This window comes from Talpa europaea (assembly GCF_964194135.1).
Source record: "Talpa europaea genome assembly, chromosome: 11".
Lineage (NCBI taxonomy): Eukaryota > Metazoa > Chordata > Mammalia > Eulipotyphla > Talpidae > Talpa > Talpa europaea.
The window spans coordinates 98,584,560-98,611,756 of NC_140078.1; the positions used below are offsets into that span (position 1 = coordinate 98,584,560).

At 55.7% G+C, this 27,197-nt stretch overlaps 1 protein-coding gene across 1 annotated transcript; it reads right to left on the reverse strand.

Moving 5' to 3' along the window:
- Positions 1–517: 517 nt before the first annotated feature.
- CAND2 (cullin associated and neddylation dissociated 2 (putative)) lies at positions 518–26,863 on the reverse strand (the record flags this gene model as incomplete). The annotated part of the gene is made up of 15 exons (XM_084248114.1): positions 518–869; positions 3,967–4,074; positions 6,742–6,906; positions 7,839–8,008; positions 8,840–8,935; positions 10,583–12,085; positions 12,415–12,556; positions 13,636–13,928; positions 15,642–15,784; positions 15,963–16,068; positions 17,273–17,538; positions 18,114–18,237; positions 18,889–19,043; positions 21,604–21,747; positions 26,796–26,863. The coding sequence occupies 15 exons, from the start codon at positions 26,861–26,863 to the stop codon at positions 642–644; spliced, it is 3,711 nt and encodes a 1,236-aa protein (XP_084104240.1). The 3' UTR covers positions 518–641.
- Between the last annotated feature and the right edge of the window lie 334 nt (positions 26,864–27,197).

Below are 27,197 nucleotides of genomic sequence, written 5' to 3' on the forward strand. Positions count from 1 at the left end.
CATGCCCAGGTGGTGACATGAAAGGTGGCTTGTGCGCTCATTTCCCCGGGTTGCCACGAGTATTTTGACATAGAAAAAACATTAGGTCCAATTGCCTGCCCCCCCACAACCTCCCCCTGCAGACGTCTCCATGCACTTCTGATGAGTGGCTGTCCATTAGAAATAAAGCATTTTGAATTCTAAAGTGAATAACCCAGGAATATCCGAGTTTTTAAGATGCTTAGTCAGAGCACAGGTTTTCGGCTTATCAGTGCAGGTCGGGTGGAGGGTGGGGTGAGTCTGGGACCTGCTGCCTCCGACCTTTGTAGCTGCGAGTGCAGCGGTTTCTAAATGCACAGTCCTCCAGATGGAAGGACTCAGACCAACCAGGTGAGTTCACACCGACTGTCCCTACCACCCTACCCTGTTTGTTGTCTGTCCTGAGTTAAAGGGCCCTACTCTGGACAGCCTCAAAGCTCTTGCTGCGGCCTGTGAGTTGGGGTCCCTGGAGAAGGCACTGTAAGCCCTGACCAGGAGCAAAAAGGCCCCGGGGAGATGAATGGGAAGCAAAGTAGAGGCCTATGGTGGTGGGAGGGTGGGGCCTTGGGCTTAGGTGGGTCCTTTTGTCCTGAGAAAGGGCCCACCTGGAGGCTGGGGGAACATTAGCTGAGCTCCATTGAGTCTGTGCCGGTGGCCGAAGTAGAATCCTTCTGGATGCTGTCAAAGAGAGCTGTCAACTCCGGGTTGGATCGGATTTGGGAAGAGAAGTCGGCCATGATGGGACTCTTCCCTACTTCTGGGATGGTCAGCAGGGCGGCCACTGCCCTCATCGCCGAGCGCTTCAGTTCGTCCTGCTTCTCAAACTCCTGCTTCACGGAACCAGCTTTCACCTAAAGCGACAGACAGAGGGCCCCTTTATTGAGCCTGGCCTGGCCCCACAGCCTCCTCACTGGTCTTTGGCTTCCTTTGAGCCCCTGTAATCTTTCCTGCTTTCCAGCCTCCGACTGGCTGTGGTTGTCACATCCAAACTGCCCACCATTTTTTTTTTTTTAATTTATGCATATAAGAGCTGGGGTGTAGGTCAGAGGTGCAGGAGGTGAGAGGATTCACCAGAGACAGTGGGGAGCAGAACAGGCAAACTGACTGAAATACACTGCTGAGGGGAGCAGTGGGCAAGACAGGAGAGGTCTGCTGTGCCATGTGGGTAGTTCCCTGGCTGGGGATTGAACTCGTTGCAGTGGCTGCCGATAGCCTCATAGTGCTGAGAACTTAACCACTTGCACCACCAGGGAGGCCCCAAACTGCCCACCTTCTTAATAAATAGGACGGAACTGAATGGATTGCTTGTCAGTCTACTAGCTGGTCTCCCCCCAATTCTATCCCCTAGTGGTAAGAGCTGTGACTCAGGCTGCCCCTTCTGTAAGAACTTTCTGTACTTGATGTTCTGCCTAGATGGGAGCAGAGATGTGTTTTCATTTCCAGCAGATGGAGGGTCATTTGAACACCCCTACCTTTGAGTCTGTAAGGCCACCTCTCTGGAGGGCTGCTGTGAGGATTCAGTAACAGGTCCATTAACCCCTTCTCTGAAGACCTTGGGGCTGGGTACACTTTTGGAATTAAAAAGGTTTTAGGGTTCACAGAGGTGTTATTGTACAAATGACATTTCTCTGCTGCAACAGCCTATCATATACGATATTATTGCCCCGATACTTGTGTGGAAAATGCAAGATTATGAGCAGCACAGTAAGAGGGAAACAGCCTCAGGCCAGTTCAAGTCAAGTTCTGTTGCCGAGTCACTGAAAAGTTTTGGGTTTCCAGAACTTTGCAGGTTTCATAGATATGGACAAAGGATTGCTGGTGTAGACATGTCAAGCCCTCACCACGCTGCTCAGGACCATCCCTGTGAACTGCAGTTTTTCTTGATGCCATTTGGCTCGAACGAAACTGCAAGTGACGACGATTGAGGCTGTCAGTTCAGTGGCCCCGCAGAATCCGTTTTCTCTGACTTACAAGGCAGATTTCTATTAAAAAGTGACCAAGTATTTCTGGATCCAGAAATAAACCCACAGATTTATGGTCAACTAATCTTCGACAAAGGAGCAAAGACTATGCAATGGAGCAAAGAAAGTTTGTTCAATAAATGGTGCTGGGAAAACTGGGTCGCTACATGCAAAAGAATGAAGCTTGACCACTACCTCACACCATACACAAAAATCAACTCAAAATGGATTAAAGAACTAGACATAAGACCTGAAACCATAAAATACATAGAAGGAAATATAGGCGAAACACTACGGGATTTGCACATCAAAGACATCTTTACAAACACATCACCCAAAGCAGTGATAGTGAAGGCAAAGATAAACAGCTGGGACTACATCAAATTAAAGAGCTTCTGCACAGCAAAAGAGACAATAACAAAAACAAAGAGAAACCCCACCAACTGGGAGAACATTTTTGCACACAACACTAATGATAAAGGACTGATCACAAAAATCTGCAAAGAGCTGATGAGACTCAACAACAACAAAGAAAATAATCCAGTCAAAAAATGGGCAGAAGAGCTAAAAAGAAACTTCTCTGAAGAGGAAATGCAAATGGCCAACAGGCATATGAAAAAATGTTCAACATCACTTGTCATCAGGGAAATGCAAATCAAAACTACCATGAGATATCATCTTACACCAGTGAGAATGGCACATATTAAAAAAACTAGCAACAACAAATGTTGGCGAGGGTGTGGAGAAAAAGGAACTCTCCTGCACTGTTGGTGGGAGTGCAAACTGGTCCAACCACTGTGGAAAGCTGTGTGGAGATTTCTGGACCTACTAAACATAGAGCTTCCATAGGATCCAGCAATTCCACTCCTAGGTATTTACCCAAAGGACACAGAAACATCAATTCCAAAGAGCACCTGCACCCCTATGTTTATAGCAGCACTGTTTACAATAGCTAAGCTTTGGAAACAGCCCAAATGCCCAAAAATAGATGACTGGATCAAGAAGATGTGGTCCATATACACCATGGAATATTACTCAGCATTCAAAAAAGATAAACACATGCCATTTGCAGCAACATGGATGGCGCTGGAAGGGATCATGCTCAGCGAAATAAGACAAAAAGAAAAAGAAAAATACCGGATGGTCTCACTCATAGCAGGAATCTAGAAAACTTAAATAAGGGACCAGGAAAATGAATAACTATAAGAAAGTGAAAATCAGAATCAACAAAAAACTATGAACCAGAGACACTTTTTGGGGGATGGGGGGCGGGAGGGGAGGGATTGGGGTCAGAATGGGGGGGTTGCAATTGTATGGGGAATATAAAAATAAAATTTATTATTTAAAAAAAAGTGACCAATTATATCTATTACAGCCATGAAAGATTTTAGTCTTCGGAAAAGGTTTGCTACTTGAAAAATTACTGCTCGCTGATACCTCTTTTCTTTAAGCTCCAATCCAAACACGCTGCCCTCTTTTTGGTTAGTTCCTACCCTTCTGAGACCTGACTTAGCTCATTCATTTGACTGGGTGTCCCTGGGGTGTGCCAGGCTTCAGGTCCCTCACACAGCCTCCTACCAGGCCTCTGGCCCCAGCTCCCACCCTGGATGCCTGAGGCACGCCTGGCCAGCAGCAACTCTGCCCTCCAGCAGTTGTGTCTGTCTAAGCCTCACTGGGCTTCCTTATCTTGACAACAGGGAACCCACCCTGTTCCTTGCGGTATCCATGGTACGGTATGTGAGTCCCACTATCTAGGAAATATTGAATGAATGAACGAACCGCATAGCGTCAGTGGATAACTTAACCTCTCTGAGACGCTTTTCCCTGTGTACACAATGGTAAGACTCAGAACGATCGAAGCATCTCGTACACCATCTGCACTGCAGGCAGCCCAGGGCTGGGGGGACTTACCTTAGCGGTGCAGGTGGCCCAGGGCTGGGGGGACTTACCTTAGCGGTGCAGGTGGCCCAGGGCTGGGGGGACTTACCTTGGCGGTGCAGGTGGCCCTGAGCGGCTCGATGAGCCGGTCCACCCTCTGCAGGACGGGCACCGGACACAGCGTAGCCAGTCGTGCTAGCATGATGAAGGTCAGCATCTGCCAGGAAGGGGCAGATGAAGTTCTCAGTGAAATGGCCAGAACCGAAGAGGAGGAAGCCCAGGGGGAGGGCAGGGGCTCTGGACCTGAACCGGGAGCTCAAGTCCAAACTCACTTTAAATCCCACCACAGCTCTGCCTGAGTAAACCCCCGCCCCCCACCCCCACCCCACCACCCCCGCCAGGACTTGTTGTCTTTGTCTGTAAAACATGGGCTATCCTGGGGAGGATCAGGAGAGGCAACAGGGACAGGGAGGGTCTCCAGCTCAGAGGCCCAGGTACTGTCAAGTGGGGAGGGCCAGATGGCACCTGAGGGAGCAAGGAACCCACTCTTCCAGAGGGGAGCTACTCAGCTCCAGCCAGCTGGTGAGGTGAGAATGGGGCCCAGGGTTGATGGGCTATTTTCAAAAGAAACCTCACTTTTCACGTAAAATTTCTCAACTTTTAAATGTTGGCAACTGGTTTAAAAAAAAATAAACAGAAAATGTGTGAGTCAACTAAACACAGCTCCAGGAGAATATCGGTGACCTCTTGGAACTGGTCAGGCCCCCCAAATGATATATACGTCACAGAGGCTGGCGACCCATCCATCTGCCCTTCCCACCCGTCCCACCCCAATCCATCCTGCCCTGATCTGCCAGGCCCACAGCAGAGGACAAGGACGGGGCGCCAGCCGCAGAGAGCATGACCCATGTCTGAACTACGTCCCAAAAAGCTCCTCCCCTCCCCACCTGGCCCTGAATCGGCCGGTTTCTCCCTTCAGCTCACTCTCCAAGGGTCAATGTGCAGACTTGACAACTGTAGGTGCCAGACAGGTGTCACCCCCACCCTCCTCAGAACCAAAGGCAGCGTGGACACAGGGGTCCAGCCCTAGACAGGAACCCGGGAGAGCAGGCAAGAAGGACGAAGACCCGTTCGTCCGAGCAGAAATCCCCTTGAACAACCCGCTTTTAACACTCCACGTCAGCACGCAGGGATCCAGCTCGGTTTTAATGCTGCCAGCATTCCACGGCTGGAAGCTCCCAGTTTGGCTCAGCCAGCACTCCTCAAACTGTATTTTGAGGGTGACAAAATAGCTTCCCAGATGCTTCTCGGATACCAGCCAGGCCCAAAGGAGAGAACCGAGGCATACCCCTCGCACTGGGACTCCGAAGTCCCAGCATTGGTGTCCCAGAATTTTCCACTAGTTCTCAAGGGATAGGTATTCCACAGAGGACACTTAGGAAAAACCCAGACCCCACCAAAACCTTGGAACTGGGACAAAAAAAGCATCAGTCATTTCTTTTCTCCTTCTGGGGGGTCGGCAGGTAGCCATAGTTTAAAACAGTGATGACAAGGCCTCCCTGGTGGCGCAAGGGGTTAAATCTCAGCACTATGAAGCTATCCGCAGCCACTGCGACCTGAGTTCGATCCCCAGCCGGGGAGCTGACTCACATGGCGCAGCAGACCTCTCCTGTCTGTCCCACTGCTCCCTTCAGCAGTGGATTTTAGTAGATCCGCCTGTTCTGCTCCCTACTCTGTCTCTGGTGAATCCTCTCACTGCCCCCCTGCACCTCTGACCTACACCCCAACTCTTGTATGCATAAATAATAAATAAATCTTTTAAAAAACAAGCAGATGATAAAGGCAAGGAAGACTTAAGACTAGCGGCACAGGAGGGTGGGGTCCCTGGAGCTCTGAGGCTCCGATGATGATGGGAGAGGCCCGGTCTTTGGGGTCACTGACAACAAGCACCAAATGCCTCAGAAGGACCACGCACTGCACTGGGCCAGTGGGTGTTGTTTCTAAGAGTGAAAACATGCAAACCACCCAACTCACACAGTGAGCTGTGTGGAAATGGGAATTCCTGTAGCCATGACCCAGGACAAGGAGGTCGGCTCAAGGAGAGAGCAACATGGGTCGGCACATGTCACAGAGCAGGAGGCGAAGTGCCACAGATGGCAGGATCCTGTTTCTGCCAGATAGACTCCACGAATGGGTCTCCACCCTGAGTGTCAGGCCTCATCCAATACTGGACCCCTAAGGAAAATGACCAATGGCTTTGCATATCATCCCCAGAAATGGACTGAGATTCATGATGGAGTGGAATTCCGGGGTCATTACTACTACTGCATTTGCTGTTACATTACAAAAGTAATTCATGCTCACTGTGTATATTTTTAAAGCTACAAGCAGGCTGACAGTGAAACCTGTCTCCTCCCTGTTCCCTGCCAGCCTCAGCCTCACTCCCACTAGTATGAAGAAGATGGTCCAGGGCGCTGCACCTAGTTTTTACCACCCAACAGTGGACCTGGGCCACCTCCACTGGAGATACCCAGTTTACTGAGCCCACATCCCAACAGGTGGACATTGAAGTGGTTGTCAGTTTTTTCCAATTCTCAGAACACTGTGAAGAACAATTTGGAACCTAAAACTCTGAGCACATGTCAGAGTCAGTCCAGAGGCTTCATCCAGGAGGCATCGCTGCTCAAAGGGTATGTCAGAAAACTTCAATTTTTTTCTAGTTACTGCCAACCTGTCCTCCAAAGAACTTGCTGGACACTCTCACCATAGGGGTTTGAGGCGTGGATTCCTTTCAATGGAACAATATTGCAGCTATTTTCATGGGGTGCTCAAGGGACAAACAAATGGGGGCCAGGTGGTGTGGGAGCGGCAGAGCTGGCCCTACCCGGATGTCATAGTGGTCCTTCAGACCGTCCTCCACGTGGTTCAGGAACTCGCAGATGTCCAGCTGGGCCAGGCAGCTCTCGAGAAGCGAGTACATGCACTCGAAGGCCGCCTTCCGCACGTCCAGCCCATCATCCACTGTGTGCTTAAAGGGCCCCATCTCCACCTGTGGGGGCAAGGATGACCACAGGTTGGGGAGATGAGCCCAGGTTGTAAGAACGCCTCCCCTACTTCCTGTTGTCCCCCATATCTCTGCTGTTCAACATTGTGTCTCGGCCCGAAATCATGCCTCATATCTCCACGCCTTTGCTCAGCCTGCCATGCCTCTCCCGGGCCCCCCACAATAATAGTGAAAATAATAATGACACTTGTGATCTGTTGAGCCATTGTGATGTGCTGGGCACTCAACAACACCTCTAGGAAGATGGGGGTACTACTGACCCCTTTTAACATATGAGGAAACTAAGGCTCGGAGAGGTTAATTAACTTGCCGAAGGATACACAGCTAGGGAGTGGCTGAGCTGGATTATAAACCCAGGTCTCTAGGAAGCTTTTAACCACAAGGTGCTGCTCTTACCGATAAACTCCTCACCCGCCAAAGCCTAGCTCAAATGTTCCCTCTCTTTTGGGAAACTTTCCTAACTTCTCTGCTGATTCACTTCTTCCTCAGGGCTACCAGGTGGCTCAGACCTATTTATTACATCTTAGGGTGACTTCGCTGTGCAGGTGCCTTTAATAGCTGCCCCTTCGCCACTCAGGGGGTTCTCAATAATCAGCAGAGTGGGTGTCTCTGGCCCATGATGTCCTTTGGGGCAGAAACTATGTCTGGCCCTGCTCTGAGTCCGGGCCTGGGACACAGAGCTAGGGCCCCATGAAGGACAAGCGTTGAGTGACTCAGCATTTCCTGCGGCCCGGCTGTGCCAGCAGCAGCAGGAACACTTGTAGGATTTAACTCACGGGATCTTCTCATTAGCCCTGCGATGGGGACACAATTATTCTCCTCATTTTTCTGTGAAGAGAGGCCAAGGCTCAGAGCAGACCAGAGGTCAGTGGGGCAGCGAGGGGCATTGCAGGAGCCCTAGCCCGCCAGGGCCTCACCTCTCGGATGAGGTCTCTGCGGATCTTGGTCTCCTGGTAGAGGAGGGGCAGGATGTCGCCCAGCAGGTCCCGGACCAGGGAGGGCTTGTTGTGCACCGCCGAGTTCAAGAGCGCCAGGGCGGCCCTGCGCACGCTCAGGTCTGGGTCCTGCAGGCTGTCCATGAACTCTCCTGCCGGAGACAAGACGAGAGATGTGGGGGGCAGCCCAGACCAGCCCACACCACTGCCACCCTCGGGTAGGGGGCGGGGGGCGGGGGTAGCGGGCAGTGTTCTCAGCACACCTACTCTGTGCTTTGTACAAACCTTTAAGTCACATAAGAACACAGCCCTGAATATGGCCCGGGTTCAAATCCAGGCTGTCCCCTTCCTATATAGAGAGCTTGGCCAGGCTCGATGTCCTATCTGTAAAATGGGGGAATGGCAGGAGCTGCATTACCTGTACTCCTATCTGCAGGACTGTTTTTAGGATTGAGAACGTGGCCGTGTGCACAGAGTACACAGCACAGGGCCTGACACAGACCAGCAGCACTACCCAGGAGAACTTGGTATCATTACAGATGAGGTGCCATGAAAGCTGCTTGGGCTTCTCGGGCCTCAAGGCCCTGCAGATGGGGGCCAAGCTGGGGAGCTACTCTCCTGGCCTCAGTGCTGTCTCCCCCAGCTCAGGGCCACTGGAGCCAATGCCTGTTGTCTGGGCTTTCTTGCTTCTAAGATCCTGTGTGTTGACGGAACATGTCCCCCTCAGTAAACCCATGGGGTCTCCAAAGCAACCTCAGAAGATGTAGGTAAGGGTCTTGCACCCAATGTGCAGACGAAGAAACTGAGGTTTGGAGCGTGCAGTGCTCACAGCAATTCAGTGGCGGCACAGAGATTTGAACCAGCTCCTGCTGCTCAGCATGGGGCTGGTGGCCTTGTGGGTCTCCAGCTCCCCTCTGCTAATGTGTAAGAAAAACTGGGCTGGGTGAGGGGGCTGACCCAGGCTGGGGCAGAGGGGTGCTCACCAATGAAGCTCTTCAGGAGGGGGTCGACGGGGTGAGGCTGGTCGGAGATGAGGAACTTGACTGCTGTGATGACGGTGCTCCGGGTATGCGGCTGGCCTACAGGGCGCAAGGGCGGCCTGCTGAAGGGCACAGCCAGTCCTGGGCGCCCTCAGCTTCAAAGGTGCCAACGTGCTGCTCTGCCTCCGTGGCAGACAGAACAACTGTACCCTCGCTCCATCTGGTTTCTGTCTCTGGTTTCTCTTGGCATCTGAGACTCTTCCCTAAATTCTCCCTCCTGTAGCTGACAGTAACACTGCCCGTTCTCAGGTGACCACGCTGCAGCGTGCAGAGAACTCTGAACCAAGGGGGTGGCCAACCCAAAGAAAGAACTTGGGACCCATTCTATTTTTCAGACACATTATTTCAATTAGTTCTCAGGACAGTCCTGTTAATTAGTTAGTAATGAATAAGAATAACAAAAAGTCATAATTTCTAATACGAAAATTTTAAAACTTATTTTATAGATAGAAAGACCCAGAAAGGTTAAGTTCATGTCCCAAGGTCATAAAGCAGATATTCAACAGCTGGCCTGAACCCTGGCGGGTGCTCCTCCATGGGGCCCTGTTCTCCAAGCAGGGAGCAAGATATGTTGTCATTTTTTCCTCTTTCTCTTTCTATCCTAACTGTCTACTGAGCAGCCCCAGGGAGGCTGATGAGACTATGCCTAATCATCAGGATTAAGCCAATTTAAAATAAGAAAAACAGGGAACAACACAGACAGGGAAGTGAAATGGAGGCTAGAACAAGGGGCATGCAGGAAGAGGTACATGGGGGAGCCCCAAGAATTTGCTAGGAGCAGGCCACTCATTTGGTGTCATGCATCCCAGGGGACACTGGTGAAAGGGAAAAGTGTTAGGCCGGTGGCTCAACAGTGTACATCAGGGGAAGACAAATCCGAGCTGTGACGAGGCAGGGCTGCTTATCACCCCCGGACACGGGAGAGCCCGGGAAGGAGCCTTGGGAGCAGAATACACAATGTCTCAGCATGTCCTTCCTGTCCATGCCTAGAGGGCCAGAGCTGCTGCTCACAAACCCTACGACCCGGGAAAGCTTCACAGTGTCACTAACAACAGCAGTTGTTTCCTTCCCTGGTATTAATAAGGTAACACACACACATGCCGAGCACCTCACCTGCATCATGTCCACAAACACACCCACTCACCTATCAGGGCACCAGCTGACCAGCTCTAGGCCCAGAGGCCTTTCATTCTCAGGGAGCTCACCTGCCCAAAAGCCTGGCCCCACCTGACCTGCCTGCCTCTGTCCCCTGGTTCTTACCCTGTGCTCCCCACAAACAAGGCCTCCAGCCAACCCTCATCTACATTCACATTCTGTCCAGCCTCTGTGAGCCCCCAGCCTGCGTCTCTGCAGCTGCAGTTCTGGCCCCTCCAAGAACTGCTTTTCTTAACCTCTGCCTGGTGCCTGAGGCTGCGTCCAGGTGGAGGATGGAGAAAGCGACATGATGGAGAGCTGATTTGTTGGAGGAACACCAAACTAAGGAGCATTCTGCCTCTTCCACCCTGCAAGGTCCCACAGGAGGCAGCCTTGGGGTCTCAGTAAACAGCTTTCAAGGGTCCCTCTGCCTTTACCTTATAAGCACCGTGACTCTCAGACCCGAGCACTTGAACCGGCTCCTTTTGTGTGGGCCAACCAGAAGGCCGGGGCAAGCTCCCCACCGCCCATCGCAGCCGCCTGCGCCCATACCTGCAGCAAGCTGCTTCCGGAATCGGGGCAGAAGGGAAGGAGGGTTGAGGAGGACCAGCTTCCCGATGCACTCGGCCACCACCCCCCGGGTGCCCTCCTCGGCACCCTCGCAGCGCTGGAACAGCAGGGCCCACACATCCTCGACATAGGGCTTCAGGCTGTCGGGCTGGGCGGTCGCCAGGGCCTCCCGGAGCGACTGCAGAAGCAGGTACTGCCGTCGAGGCTCGGCCTCAATCTGCCCCAGCAGGAAGGGCAGGAAGTCTGGTAGGTTGCCAGCGCCCACACGGCCCAGAGCATAGGAGGCGGCTGCCCTCACATCCTCACTGGGCGACCCCAGGGCATCCAGGAGCACGGTCTTGAGTTCCTGCTGAGGGCCGGGCCCAGCCACCTGGCCCACCTCAGCCAGCGACAAGAACGCCAGGACCTTGACCCCCGTGCTGGAGTCGGGAGACCTGGCATCAGAGACCAGGCGGTTTGCTGTGCCAGCCGCCTCCTTGGGACAGGCGGCTGCGAGGGCTGCCACGCACCGGGCCAGGGAGTGGAACACCTGCTTGTGCAGGCCGGGTGTGCCGTCTGCAGTCTGGTCATACACGGGTGCCGTGAGCAGGCTGATGAGCTGGGTGTAGTTCACGCACGGCGGGTGGGACCCCACCAGGGCCTGCAGGAAGCCTTCAGCCGCTGCCAGCACACCAGGTGGCAGCAGGGGTGAACGCAGCAAGCACAACAGCTCCGAGAGCACCGGGCTGCTGACCTCGGCCAAGGAGGCGGGCTGTACCTGGGCCACGGTGGCCAGGAAGTCCACGGCCAGCTGGGCTACATGCATGTCACTCTCGCTGACCAGTGGGGGTAGCTCAGCCAGCACGGCCTGCAAGGCACCGGGCGGGAGGCTGGCTCCCTGGCTCCGGGCCAGGGCGTCCAGGGCAGCCAGAGTCCCTAGCCGTAGCGCCCGTTGGTTCTTGCGCAGGAATGAGGCCAGGATGGGCAGTGCGTCAGCCAGGATGGGTTGCAGGTCAAGCCGCAGCGAGGACTCAGCCACCAGTGTCAGTGCCTTCACAGCTGGCAGCCGGGTGATCTCGTTCCGCAGGCGGTCCAAGAGGAGCGACAGCGCTGGCCCCAGGTCATCCCCAAGCCGGTCACCCAAGTGGCCCATGAGGTGGCCCATGCAGGAGATGGCCCGCTCCTTCACCTCCTGGTCCAGGTCAGTGGCACGGAGCCTTGCCAGCGTGGCCACAGACATCTCTCCAACATATGGCTCAGGGTCCAGCGTCCGAGGTCTGTCCAGGGGCCACAGGGTCCGCACCAGCACCTGTAGCACCAGCAGGGCCTCTGCAGCGATCTTATAGAAAGGGTCGGCCACACAGGCCATCACAGGCGGCAGGATGGTGGGCAGGTGTGGGTGGAAGGCCTCGGCTGGCTCTGTGCCCAGCAGCCTCAGTAGGAAGGCCAGGGCATCCATCCGGATGGTGGAGGAGCTGGAGCGATCCACCAGCGAGAAGACGATGCCTATGGGTGGAGGCAAAGATTACGGGGCCACAGACACTGCCCCAACAAAGCACCCCCTGGATATGGGGTGAATCTGTAGGCCTCTGAGCTGGACCCAGGCACCCAGTTCTTAAGCAGTAGATTCCTAGCAGTTAGGGCTTGCAGGGACCAGGGCTGAGGGACACAGGGCTGGGGAACCTATCTGAAACCAGAAAGCAGGGCCTGCATCCTGGCTTTGTTCTTTCTGCTGGCAGTTGGGGAGGCACTGTAGGTTGATGAAGGCCCCCCGTCCCAGGACTGGGGAGTCAACTCAGGGCCAGGAGAGTAGATACCCAGTTCATTCATCCTACCTGCCACCAGCACGGGCATGTGCTCTGCCAGGCTGCCCGGGAGGATGCCTGCCAGCTCGGTGAGGAGGCTGAAGCAGCCCTGGCGGGACCTGACACTCCGATCTCTAAGCTGCCGCTGCAGGGCCTTGATGACCAGGGGCACCTGTGGGCAGTGGGGGAGGGCACTGACTAAAGGAAGCACCTACTCCATCCACTACTGGGGCTTTGTCCAGGTGCATGCCCAGGGAAGACCTCCCCCCAGTGCGGAGAGGATGAACACCAGAGGGCTCCACTTTTCCATCCTGGGGAACAGCAAGCCACACCACACCTCGCTGCTCCTCACCCTCCACATTCATCAGCAAGACCCAAAAACAGGAGACTGACAAAGCAGACCCTCGTTGTTATCAGGTTATCAAATTGGTTAAGCCCTACAGCAACAAGCCCAGAGATGGCCTTTGATGACCCCACACGACTTTAGGCTCATTAACGACTATTGACATAATAAAATTCCCACCAATGGGGGTGCTTGGCTGCCAAGTTCTGAACATTCCATTCAAGCAGAGTCATGATCTGGTCATCAAAGTACTTAGACCAGTGCAGCCAAGATTCCAGACATTCCACCCAGCGCCCCGCCCCCTGTCCAAATACAGATAATCCTATACAAATCCTAACTCCCCTAGGAAAGTGAGCTGGCGCTCTGGGAGTTAGCCCTCTGTCTCCTACTTAAAACTCTCTTCATCACAAATCTCCAACTTGTCTGGTAAATGGGCTGTTGCACGCCAAGCAAGAAGGCCCTCGAACTTGGTAACATTTACCTGTGGCGTGTGACCACTTTTCTCCGCCATCCCTTTCAGCTGGACCCTGTGAATGGCCTCCAGTGGTCTCCAGCCTCCACTTTCAAGACCCGAATACCCCCTCCCCACAGCAGTCAGAGGAGGGTTTTCAAGCAAGAATGGGGTCCCCTAGACCCCTCTCGAGCGTTCTGTGTTCTTAGAATGAAATGGAAAGTCCTGATGCCCAGAAGCTCTACTTGTGTTGCTGACTCTTGGCCCTTAGACCATGTGGTCCCTGCTGTGCCCCAACACTTAGCACACAAGACCCAGCACACAGTAGGTGCTCAATACCTACTGCTTTGGGCGTGCAGGTGGTAAGGTGGAAGGATGGGAGGACGGATGGGTTGCGAGCAGGTGGGGGTGACTCGTGAGTGGGGGGAGGGGTGAAACAGGTGACGGCCAGGCCCACCTGTCCGCGCAGCATGTGCAGGTTGCTGCCCATCTGGGTGGGCTCCTCCACGGCCTCCAGCCATCCCTTGGGGGGCCGTGTTTGTCGCAGCAGCACGATGTAAGCCCCAAAGACATCAGCCTTGACGTTCTCCTCCCGTTCCTTGAAGCGCCGGATGAGCGCGGGTGCCAGGGTGCGGTGGAAGTCGGGCAGCAGGTCAGGCCGTGAGCTGACCAAGGCCGCCACGCACTTGGCCGCTGCCCGGCGCACCTTCCAGCTCATATCATCGTCATCACTGTACTCGTCCTCGCTCTCTGGGGCAGGAAGAAGACACCCTTGGGTCCCTCTGTGCTGCAGCAGATAGATGGGGAGACCCCTGGCCACCCAGGTCGTCTCCCAGGATAGAGGAGCCAGGGGCAGGCATGGGCTGGCCTGTGCGTCGCCTTTCCACCATCATTGTAGGCACTGTTTGGAGCGTCACTTGCCTGTAACAAACACCTACTGTGTGCGAGGGAGGGCACCAAGCACTTCAAATCCACAACCTCATTTCAGCCTCACCATGACCTTGTGAGACAGGAAATTTGCCCCCTGCAGAGATGAGCAAACCTGGCCTCAGAGAGAAGTGGCTCACTGGAGCCACACCAGCAGGGAAGCATGGAGTAAACAGGTCTCCCTCTGCCCGCAGACCCTTTGCTGCTTTCACTACACCAGGGGCAAAGTGACTTCCCAGTCTTCGGTGAGGACTTGAAGGAATCTATTTGGGCACAAAACCCACTTTGGTTTTAGGCCAGCTGTGGGTGTATCACTGACTGGGATTCCAGAAGGGAGAAGCAATCGGGCTACTTTGCCCTCTTCTCTCCCCGAGTCCCGGCCTCTTGAGTGTCCTGATTGCAGCGGGCTGGACTGATCACAAGGCAAAGCTGTGTCTGTGCGGCTTTCTATTCTCCAAGCAACCCCGAGAGCTCATCAAGTCTTCACCCACCTCAGGAATAAAGATGCCCAGAGCCCTAGATGACAGGTGACACCAGTGAGACTCAGCGAGGATGAGACTCTCCTAAGGGCGCACAGCTAGGAAGCAGCAGAGCTGAGACCCAGGCCCCCAACACCTGCCCAGTCACCTGGGGAGACATGCGTGAGGCTTGGAGGGGGACAGTCCTAACTAGGGACATTGCTAGTCCAGGCCCACATGCGAATGATGAATCAGACTTTCAGGCAGGCATAGACAAGCTGCTGTGGGCCACATGGATGGTCCTGTGGACATATCCTGTCTACCGGCCAGCATGGCAGGTGTCCCCTCCACGTTGTCTGTTGCCTCGGCCACATTGCTCTAAACTCTGACACTGACAAGAAAATGCACAATCTCCCTATCTTAGCCTTTCGGGCCCTAACATGCCTGGTCAATCTTGCCTTCTACTGCCCATCTTGTCTGAGGACCCCATCAGGCCCCAAGACCCTGGCATCCATCCACGTCCTGCCTCTAGGGCCCACAGACTTCTCTCTAATAGGAACGGCACACAGGGCTCTAGTCCTGACCTGCAGGACCTCGCCCCATGCAGGTACCGCTCTGCCCTGGCAGAACCTATCCTTCTGCCATTCGGTGCCACTCTGTGGGTTAAAGCAGTGTCACCGGGCGCCTAAGAGGGCAGTGAGGGCAGCCCAGTGGCGTGGAGTCTCAGCCCTGCCATACCCTAGTTGTGTTATTTCAGGCAAACTCTTTTCTGAGTCCTGAAATATTAATTAAAAAAACACTTGGTTTTCCAAGGGAATTGCCAAGGGTATTATCAGGAATGTGAAAAAAAAATACTTAAGACACCAATAAATGCTCAACAAATGACAGTGCTTATGACTATGGCTACTGTGACCTGTGCAGAAAGGGTAGGGAACTGGGGAGTCCTGATTTCGGAGGGCAGGGCTGAGCCTGAGGAAGAGCTGGGATGGGGTGGGGGCACTAAATGTAGGCCCCCCTTTGGCTGGGATGGAGGGTCTCAGGACTGTCCTCTGGCCCCGGTGACAAGTTGGCCACCCACCTTGCTCACTGAATTCACTCTCCTCTGCCTCCATCTGCTCCTCATCCCCATCGCTGTCGTCGTTGTAGTTAGGGTCGTGCTTCAGGTACTGGAGGCAAAGGCTGGTCACCTTGGGGACGTGAGGGCCCATCTCCTTTGGGCACCTGTGGGTGGGGTGGGGGAGGCTGTGCTGGACCCAAGCAGGACAGGGTAGGGGGCAGGGCGTAGGGGTGAGTCCTGAGATCTCAGTGCTTTGAGGTCAGGATCCCGCCCACCACCAAGCCCACCCCACCAGCTTCCCAGAGAAGGCCGGAGTCCCGGCTGGCACCCCGCTGCACCTACTTCCTCAGGAAGGCCTCCAAGGCCTGCAGGCAGGAATCGCGGAGCTCATCGTCATCCAGGTGGCAGAACTCCTCCACCAGGGGCACGAGGCGGTCCAGGTGGGCCCCTGCAGGGCCAGGTGGGTCACGGAGGCCAGGCCAGAGCCTCTCCCAGGCCCCCAGCCCACAGCACTCAGCCTGTCCCCGCTCCGTGGCCCTGACCCCTGCACATTCAACCCACGGGCTTCAGAGCCCCTCAGACCTGGGCTCTAGTCCTGACGTGGCCACCTAGGAGCTACGTGACCTCGAGCACCTCATGACAATTCTGACCTCAGTCTACTCATCTCCACTGCCAGGATAACAATGCCCGTCAGGCCGACATTTTGTGAAGAGTAATAAAATGATGCAGATAAAGAGCTCTGCCCGGGTGTTGGCACACAGGAGCCATCAGTAAGTATCTGCTGTGGAAACATTACTCTCACGCCCTAGCTTTACTTCCTGCACTGGGCTGTAGCCCTGGATGGAAAACAGGGCAGGTAGGTACTACCCATATAGGGCAGGTAAGCCCCTACCTGGTCCCCAGGCTTTAGAGGGTTCTGCCCTGGCCCTTCTCAACCTCCCCTATTCTCCTGCCCATCACCCCTGAGCCCTTGTGGTCCTATGCAAGCTTCTTTCCTGGGTCCATTCTCAAGGGTGGTCAAGGGGCAGCTGCTGGTGGAATTGGGGGGCAAACTAGACAGAGTGGGGTCTAGGGGCTGGGGTCCACATATATGCTTGTAAGATCTCTAGCAATGAGAGAACAAGGTGGGCTGGGCATTTAGCTGACGAGTGACATGACCCACATGCCTGTTCTAGTCCAGAACTGCAGGGTGACTGAGAGTACGTTCCAACCTCACTGCAGGCCTCAGTTCTTTAAGCGCCTCTACCCGGACAGACGGCAGATCACTGGTTCCCGGGGTGAGGCAGAGGGAGAACTACAAAGGCGCCCAAGGAAACCTTTGATTGCGAAGGTAACTTCTCGGGGTGCATCTGTATTATTATTATATTTGTGTCATTATGCCCCGATGAAATTTTAAAAATACTCCAGCCTGCTTTAGAGATCATTATCGCCAAAGTGGGAGGACAGAACATATTTTAAGCTTGATGGAGCGACTAATAATTATGCGCCAAACATGTTCAGGACGGGTGGCACAGTCAGTAAACGCTGAGACCTTCCGGGCAGGTAGGGCTGGAGAGCACGCGGTGCCCAGGGCCGCCCCCTGCCTCTCCAGCCCCGTCCCTGCAGGGTCTTCAGCCCGGGCCCTCCCGCGCCCTCGCCCAGCGGCCCCTTACCGAGGCGGTGGCCTGCCTGGCGGCCGACGCTGCCCAGACACTGAATCAGGGTGCGGATGGCGGCAGGGCTGGCGGGTGCGCGCGGGCCAGGCAGCCGGTCCAGCAGGTGGTCAGCGAGTTCCACGAAGAGGTCGGTGCTGCAGGCGGCCGCCAGGTGGCCGAGCGCCCCCACCGCCCGCTTGCGCACGGCCAGGCGCGGGCTGCTCAGCTGCGGCAGCAGGCAGTGCAGGAGGCTGGCATGGAAAGCGCCTAGGGGAGCGCCCAGCCTGGGGAGCCAAAGCAGGTGTCCGCGGGGCCTCTCCCACCCCAGCCTCTCCTGGCTTCCTCCCCCGAATCAGGACACCCCAATGGTGCTGGTCACGGGAAAGGAGCCCCGCAACTGGGGAACTGGGTGGAGCAAGCAGAGGGGTTGGGACTATTTCCAGGCCTCTCAGCCAAGAAATGTACAGCCAGGACTTGAACCCTGGAGTAGAGGATCCCAGCCTGGGGGGACTGTCCAAGGAATGGGGCTTGGGGAGTGTAATTTAAAATGAAAGCCCTGCATATAGCCCCAAAATAGAAAAAGAGGTAAATTAGTGAGAGAGGACCAACACAGGGGGCTTCAGCTCCAGAGAGACCGGAGTTCAAACCCCAGTCTGCCACTTACTGACAGCGTGACCCTGGGCAGGCAAAAAACATCTCAGAGTCTATAAAATCACGACAAATACATTCTCCCTCTCAGGACTGTCAGGATGATGGAGGAGCCGCGGCACAAGGCCTAGTCTGCAGTAGATGCTGGCGCTGGGGACTTGTCCCCTCACCCCTCCTCTGGTCCTCTTTGCCCCAGGGTGGCCTCCCGCACCTGCTCAGCATGTCAGAAAGGATGTCCAGGGCCTCCAGCTGCACTGCCACATCCTCCTGCTGGGCAATGGCACTGGTGAGCTGGCCAGTGATCTTCCGGCACACGTTGGTGGCCAAGCCGGAGCCTGCACAGAGCACAAGTGGGCACGGTGAGGTCCACGGCTGGCCTCCAGCTCTGGTCCACTTCCAGTTTTGCTCTGGTTGTGTTCCTGAGCCCACAACCCCAAATCCTGCTACCCAAGGAAACGGGCTCAAGTGCACCCCAGAGTCTGACCAAACTAAAGGAGACTGAGGGGAAGTGGAGCTCTGATGCCAGCCTGCAGGTGGCCTCACCCCCCACCCAACCCCTCAGCCCTCTGCTTCCAACGGGGAAGGCAGGAAAAGTCAAGTTTGTCCTCTTCCAGACCCCCTGACTGTTAGGAGTGTCAGGGTGGCCCAGTTCTGGTCAGTGAGATACAGGTTGAAGATTTGAGGGTCTTTTGGGTAAACCTGTGCTTTCTCCTCAGTCCTGTCCTAATTGAGCTGCAAAAATGGAGTGGCTGGCTGACCTTTCCAGAATTTTGTGAGATAAACAACCCCCAACTTTTTATGTTGCCATTAGTTAGATTCAGTTACTTGCAGCAAAAAGCTGCATGAAGGTAAGTGGACTGAGGTCTGAATTCTCTGCCACTTACCAGCTGATTGAGCTTAGGTAAGTCTTTTCACTTCCCAGAGCCTCAGTTTCTTTGATGGTGAACCAGGGCAATGGCTATACTTAGTCCCTGGGGTTGGGGTACCTGTAGCTGCTGGGGGGAGCTCTGAGAGGACCGTTTTCAGGCCGATGCCAGCGATGTCCCGGAGCTGCTCCTTGTCTGATCGCATGTTGGCACAGAGGGTATCCACAATGGTCTCCACCTGGTACTCCTTCACTTTGCCCACCAGAGGACCCAGGCTGAGGAGGAATTGGTGAGAGGGCCCCAAAGCTTCAGGCTTAGCTTGAGTCGGGCTGCCCCCTCCCTACCTGCAGGCCTGCGGGTCCACATATGCTGAGGAAGAGGCCCCAGGTCAACAGAGGGCTCTGTTCCCCAGGAGAGGTCCCCTCTGGCTTGTCCGCATCATTCCTGGCACCCCACAAACCTACAACTCGTGGGTTTACATCTCAGTAGATGGCCAAACCATCAAACCTCAGCTGGAAGCCAAACTGTGCCTAAGAGCAGCGGCTCTTAAATTTGAGCATGTGGCAGACTCCGGAGGTTTTGGGGAAACAGACTGCTAGGCCCTGCCCCAGAGTTTTGGATTCAGGAGGCCTAGTAGGGCTCAAGAACTTGCATTTCTAGTAAGTTCCCAGTAGCTGCTGATGATGGAGGTCCAGGGACCACACTTTGAGAACCACTCTGCGATAGAGACCTTCCTTCTCAAAGTATGGGCAGGTCAGCATCCGCAGCATGGCCTGGACCATGTCTGAAATGCAGAACAAGGCTCCTACCCTCGACTGAGAAACTGTCTACAGTGTCCAGGTGACTGGACTGCACGTGGAAGCTTAAGAGAGGCTGTGCTCCACATGCAGGTGGCAGCCTTAGCTGTACCAGCCATGCCCAGGGCCCTAAGAACATTGTTACCTGGGCACCAGCCCCAGGGAGCCTATTGGTTTATTGGAGTTGGCTGGTTTCTGCTCTGGCCTAGACACTGGCCATTTATTTTTTAAATCCCTGGAGGTGCCACCAAGGTTGAGCACGTCTGACCTAAAGGTATGTTTCTCAGACAGGAATAGGCACCAGGACACCGGTTCCTGGGCTGCAGTGTCACTGCCTGCCGCGGCCCTCCGCTCCTGAGTCCCCGGGGCTGCAATGCCAGCCAGCTTGCAAGCCTGGCTCTCAGATTTCATCTCCATCAAAGTGGTGAAGTCCTCCCATTCCACTTTTCATAGTGCTGGTTCCCAGGAGGGGTGACACTACCCCCAGGGATGTTTTGGAAACGGTTGGGGGCCTGCTTTGGTGAACATAACTATTGAGATGGCACTTCTGGCTTTCCATGGCGGGGGCAGTGGGTAGGGGAGACAGACAGACAATACAGGAGGGCCTAGCAGCCTGCTGGGCGCCCTTACAAGCACAGGGCCTTTCCACAATCACCTGTCCAGAACCCATTTCGCTTTACAGGTAAACACAAATTACTCCTTGTACTATTTTAATATAGTCTCAAGTTTCAAAGATTACAACTACCAGGTAAATTGAAAGACGTCTGTACTTTGTTTTTGGAGCAACTTTACCCGCAGAGGGTCACTCTTTCAGACAATCTCATCACGAGGAGCAACGCCACTTGTGATAGCTGCGCCCCCCAACACCCACACCTGTCCCACTTGCTGCCCCGTGGTGGTGCACAGTGAGGCCACACTGTGCAAGGTTTCATCATCGCCCACTGCCATCCGCCCCAGCATTTACACAGGAAAGAGGCTATTTTACAAAACACCATGTCCCTTTATTTATAAACTGTGTTTCCTTTTCTCCTCGGTTACAGTTCAGGGCCCTGTACATAGCATTTTATAATTAGGCGCACAGGTAGGTTATACTACGTATGAATGTCGTTTTGTGATAGGACAGTATTTCAGACAATGAGGCATAAAGGTGGGGGTGGGGGGTGGGGGGAATGGATAGAGGCTCCACTCATTGGAAACCCCAGTCCAACCACGGCTGCTCCCGCACAAAACCCTTCACTGAATTCCCTCAGCTCTTGGGATCAAGTAGAAACTCACGGGCACAGCCCAGGGTGTGTGTGGCCCATTTCACAGGGCACCGTTGGAGCAGCGGGACCGGATTCTCTCACCCCATTGACCTCTGACCCCTGCCACTCCTCATTCCCCTGCCCACCCCACCACGCCCCCACAGGTGCCCCGAACATGCCCTATCTTGCTTTGTGAGCTCCGCAGGTAACCAGCCGAGGTCTCAGGGCCACAGGCTAACAATGGCTATGGCAAAGGCTTTGGGGGCCCCTGTGCCCCTTCAGCCCTCACTGCTCAGTGCATGTCAGCCTGATCGTCCAGCTGCCAGCATCCACATCTGTGCTGGAGGGCTTCCTCGGCTGGGTGCAGGGGAAGGCATGCTCTGCACCTGACCCCAGAAGGAGCCCTCCACCGACTGACAGATGCTGGTGGACTAATAGCCCTCGATGGAAACACCCGAGGGGCCTGTCCTGTCCAGAGGACCCAGTAGGGTTAAGCGCCACTGGCCCACAGCACCCTGCTTGATGACTTACGACACTGCGGCTGGCTTCCCTCCCTGCACCACTCCCCAGCCCCTTACTGGCGTGTCCCGGGATCAGTTCCCAATGCTTACTCTTTCATCCTGTCTCAGGTCTACTTCTTGGGGCACCCAGACCAAAGCACTGTCCAGCTCCAAAAGGCCCCCAAAACTACAAAGTAATTCTCTCAGCAGCTGTACCCCAAAGGGGCAGGGCCCTCGGGGGCACTCCGGACCTGGCAGGCAGCCTCCCCTGTTACCTCCAAGGCCAACACTCACCACCTGACAGCCAGGTTCTGCACCTCGCCATTCTTGTCCTCCAGGAGGCTGAGCAACATCGTCACCACCTTGCGCTCGCTGTCCTCGTCCAGCTGGATGGAGTCCTTCTGCAGCTCTGACATCAGGTCACTGGTGGCCATGAACCTGGGCAGGGAGGACAGAGGATGGCCGAGCAGCTCCTGGGCCTCCGTGATTTGGGAAGAGTCTGAGAGTTCCCCAGCAGCAGCCTTGACACAAAGAGTCAAGGGCAAGCAGATGACCCGGGCTGTGGACATGGGCGGGCTAGCACCGGCTACCATGTATGACACCACTGGCCACATCATGGCAGACTAGGAGGGGCGGGCGGGACATCATGGCCACAGGCTGAGGGCTTCAGAGTCACTGGCTCCTGCCTCTGCCATTTATGCAAATGTGAACATGGACCGGTCACTTTACCTCTCTGAGCCTCAGTTTAACTGTCTGAAAATGGGGATGAAAATAGTAGTGGCCTGGTGTGGCTGTGCAGAGGGTAAAACGAAATGTTGCATGTGACGTGCTTAGTGTAGAGTGAGCCCTCAGCCAGAGGCACTACCATTACGATAATGACGCATTATGTCATTCACAGCTCAACCGCTGGAGCAGGGGTGTTAGAAGGTCTCACAGCTAAGGCAGCTGTCAGCAAGAAGCCTTGCCACCAGACAGGTGGAGAGCGGTTAGCCCTGCCCACCCGCTCAGAGAACTGACCCGGCCCTGCTGCCCCCACCTTAGAGCAGTGGTCCTCATGGCAGGCGGCTCCTTAACCACTGCTGGGCCCCAACCCCAGAGTCTCAGAATCAGGATATCTGGGCCAGGGCCCAACAATCCGCATTACTAACAAGTTCCTGACTGACGCTGAGGCAGGGCCTGCATTGTGGTAACTGCTGCCCTAGGCCAGGCAGATGGGCCAATGGCGTATTTTAGAAACTGACGCCCAGGTCTGACCTGCCGTCAAGGCCTCCTGACCCATTTGAGTCAAGGGCTACACAGCCAGAGGGGAGCAGATCGCTGCGTCCTGATGCCAAAGCCTGATGCCCTGTGCCAGGTGTTTGGAACTGCAGAGGGAGTCTGGGCTGGAAGGCCATGGAGAGTGGCGCTGTGGGGTGAGGGGCCACAGAGCACCCTTCCTGCCAGAATTAAGAGGGGCAGGCAGTGTCTTAAACTGCGCCCCCTTGCAATTATTTTCCGAAATTTTGAATAATGTATCATTTGAAAATTGGGAGAGTTGATGTGAACATGCTGACTTCCAGATTTTTTGAAAACAAAAGTATTTGGATACAACTGGGCGACATTCCCTGGTGACAACTGGAGCCAAGTCACGCTGCCTCTTTAGGTGGGACCCACACACCTCAGTTTCCACTGCACCTGTACCGGCTTCCGCAGGCACCTGAGAGAAGGGACCAGGGAGAAGGCAGGACAGCAGCTGGAGAGATGTGGTGAAGCTGGGACCTGGGCATGGTGCCCTCAAGGAAGCTTCCGGTTTTGCTGACCCACCAGCCACCCTGCCTCCTCGCCCAGTCTTAGTTTCTGGCTTGAGCAAGCCAACCTAGAGCCCTACCCCCCAGGCTTCCAGTGGCAAAATCAGCCCCGTCAGGATTCCAGTCTCTTCTTTGCAGGCTCAGACCTGCTGCCCGATGCCATGACACCCCACAGCACCCGTTACTAAGAGGGCAGTTGTCCATGTCAGAGTGTTTATTTGTAACAGCTGGGATTAGCCTCAAGTTGCTGAGAAAGGGAGGAGGCTAGGCTGGAGGTGAAGATGGGCTGGCAGGGGGCACTGTGCTCACCTCTGGGTCTTGTCACTGCAGGAGAAGCATCCAAGGTGAAGCAAGATGTTTGGATTTGAGCCAGGCCAAAGCAGACATGTGCACCCCTAGGTCTGCAGCTGAGGGGACATTCTAAGAAAGGTGGGGTCTCTAAGCTGTGTTGTGCCACAGCCCATGGACACCCAACTCAGTCTGGCAATCCAAGGGATTTGTTCTTTTGCCCAAGATGGACCTCCTACTCTCCACTTTTTTCTCCATGTGCTGAACTTCTATTCATCCATCAAGGGCCCAGCTAAAATGCTCACCCTGCCCTCTCCCCCACCCATACTGTGTAAGCACAATGGTTCCCCTGATAGGATGTTCTTCAAGCATGCTATTCCCATCCATCACAGCACTTGTCACACTGTGCTGCAAGAGTGGTCATCAGTGCTTGTGAACTCCAAGGTGCACGGCAAGCTCAGCTCTCAGATATCAGAGTCATCAAAGTACAGGTCCCAAGAGGATGTGGGGGCAAGGTATGAGCAAGAGGGGAGGGACACAGCCAAATCCCAAAGACAAACACCTATGTGGAAACCCCAACTCAAAAACCAACTATTCTGAAATACACCTCAACATTTCAGAGCTCTTACAAGTACTTGGTTCTCAGACAAAATCATATTATGTAGGGCCTCCCTGGTGGCACAACACTACGAAGCTATCCGCAGCCTCTGCAGCACGAGTTTGATCCCCGGCTAGTCAGGGAGCAACCCACATGGCGCAGCAGACCTCTCCTGTCTCGCCTGCTGCTCCCCTCAGCAGTGCATTTCAGTCAGTCTGCCTGTTCTGTGGCCCACCCCACTGTCTCTGGTGAATCCTCACATCCCCCCTCCACACCTCTGGCCTATACCCCAGTTCTTTTTTTTTTTTTTTTAAAGATTTATTTATTTATACAAGCACTGGGTACAGTCAGAAGCGCGGGAGGGTGAGAGAATTCATTAGAGCCAGAGCAGGGAGCAAAGCAGGCAGACTGATGAAGTACACTGCTGAGGGGAGCAGCGGGTGGCAGGAGAGGTCTGCACGCCATGTGGGACCCTCGCCGACGGCCGGGGATCAAACCGGCGCTGCAGAGGCTGCGGGCAGCTTCTCAACCCAGTGCTCAACCACTGCGCCACCAGGGGAGGCCCTACCCCAGTTCTTGTATGCATAAATAAATAAATAAATCTAAAAAAAAAAACGAAAGTCATATTATGTATGTGTGGCGGTGGCAGTGAAGGTTGTACAAGGAAGGGTTAGATCGAGTTTGAGCACGGAAGATGGGCTAAATATATGGTCTTACCATTTTACCCACTGGGTGACCTTGAGCAACAGATTCCTGGCTGGGCCTCAGTTTTTCTATCTGTAAAATGGGCATTTTCTTTGCCCCACTTCATGACATCCTTGGGAGGTTTTAATAAGACCAACAGATGTTACCATGAGGCAGATGAAGAAACGAGGCTCACAGAGGTTGCAGGAGCTACCCAGTGAGCTGGGAGGAGAATCAGCTCCCCGGCCTCGGGTTCATCTACCAATACTATTGTGTTTTCAAGAAATGATTTTGCAATTCCTACAGCTCCACCACCCGGTTCAACCTCCTTCCCAGAGAGGGGGACCTTGGAATGACCTTTTTAGAGGCTCCTTGGGACCCCTATTTGCCATCACCACCTGCCCCTGAGAGCCAGAGGACACACTCGGTCTCACAGTTTCATTCCAGAGAAACCCTAGAGGAGACTGAGCTGAAACTCCCGGCCACACGGGTGCCTTGACAACTGGTTAGCAGGACTCAGTCCCTGGCATTCTGACTTTAAAAATAGACTCTACTCTCATAGGCTTGGGATGGTTTTAAGTGTTCTCAGGGCCCTCGCAGAGCAGGCTGGAAGAGTTTCTCAGGCTCTAGTTGCAGGGAGACTGGGCCTTAGGCCCAAGAGATGGTGGGGCACACCTACCCAGCCACTGGCTACTGTATGACCTTGGGCAAGTCATTCACCTCTCCACTGTGCTGGAGAACAGGAAGAAGAATAACTACCACCCTGGCTGCCATGGACAAAATGAGATCACATCAGAGGGCACCAGCGGAGCCTGGGACACCCGAAAACATGTACTGAGCACCTACGGTGTACCCAGAACAGACTCTGGGACTCAAATGGGAAGCAGAGAGTCCTGGTGGTCCAGGAACCAGGATCTCCCAGGGCTGAGAAGTAATGCGACGGAGCCTGGGCTGGGAGGGGTTGCGGGTAGTACCTATCCCAAGGAGGGGACGGCTGAGTAGGAGCTAGCCAGGTGGAGGAGGGGCGGCAGAGGGGACAAGCAACTTCTAAGTAAAGGCCCAAATAGGAACCGAACCCTAATAGTGTCTATATGTGAAGTCTTTACCTACTGCCAGCCACTAATCGAAGTATTTCATAGATACTAAGTCATTTCACCCTCTCAAGTGGGTTCTGTGATTATCCCCATTTCACAGACACAGAAGCTGAGCCTCAGAGGGGTTAAGCAGCTCATCCACAGTCACACAGCCAGTAAGTCAGAGGTGGGATCCGAACCCTGGACTGTGGCTCAAAAACTCTCCCAAAGGGGAGGCTCTTGAGGGGTGTGGAGGAAAGGGTTTTAGGAGAAAGCAGGGCTCAAACCGCGGGCTCAGGACCTCGACCAGCTCCCCTGCAGGTGGCTGGAATGGGAGTCCCGAGGGTGTTGAGGGCCTGGCTGAGGCCCTGAGGTCCTCCCACCACCCTGGGCTCTGGGCTGAGGTCTTCCCGCCTCCCAGTCTCACTTTCTCTGCGCCGAGTGTCAGCGCAGAACCCCGAGGGGCCGCGGCCAGACCCCACGGCTCCTTCCATCTCCCCGGGCCCGGGCTGGCTGTGCGGCCTGGGGCAGGCTTCCCCCTCCGTGGGCCTCAGTTTCCCCATGAAGACGAGGGGAGCGGCCCGTCGGCCCCCTCTACTCTGTTGTTCCTGCGTGGGCGGCTCGGTGATGCGGAGGGAGGGGGAGCAGGGCAGGCACCCCGGCCTCCCCCACCCCAACCTGCGCCGGCCGGCGGGGCGCCGAGCTCACCCCTTCCCGCGGGGGTGTCGGGCCGACCCGCGAGGGGCGGTGCTGGGGGCGGTGCTCCGGGAGGCGCGGGGGGTGGTCGGGGAGGCCGCGAGGGGGGCGGAGCCGCGGGGTCCGGGCGCAGCGGGCGGGGGTGGGCGCTGGGCGCGAGCCGAGGCGCAGGGTGGGGGCCGGAGCGGGCTCCGGGGGGTCCAGAGGCGGGGCTGGTTCGCAGGTGCGATCGGCGGGATCGGCGCCCGCAGCGGGCGGGCCGCGGAGCGGGGCGCGGCGGGGACACCGGGCGGGGCGGGGCGGGGGTGGGGGGGCGCGGGGGGCCGGGGCTGGCGGCGCGGGGGGCGCGGCGGGGCGCACCTGAAGTCCTTGTCGCTGGACGTCATCTTCTCCAGGAGGCTGGAGATGTGGAAGGCGGCGGTGCTCATGGTGCTGCGCCGCGGGGCCGCCGGCCGGGGAAATATGGCGGCGCCCCCCCCGCCCCCCCCGGCCGCGGGCTGCGCTCAGCGGACAGAAATAGCCGCCCCCGCCCGCCCCGCCCGCCCGCCCGCCGCCCGCCGCGTGCGCACCCCGGGCCGGGAGCTCGCCCTGACCCCCCGCCCGCCCTGGACCCGGGGTCCCGGCCCTGCCCCCCGCGTGCGCACCCCGGGCCGGGAGCTCGCCCTGACCCCCCGCCCGCCCTGGACTCGGGGTCCCGGCCCTGCCCCCCGCGAGCACGGCCAGGACCGCGCGTCGGGCCCGAGGCCCACCCCCGCCGGCCCC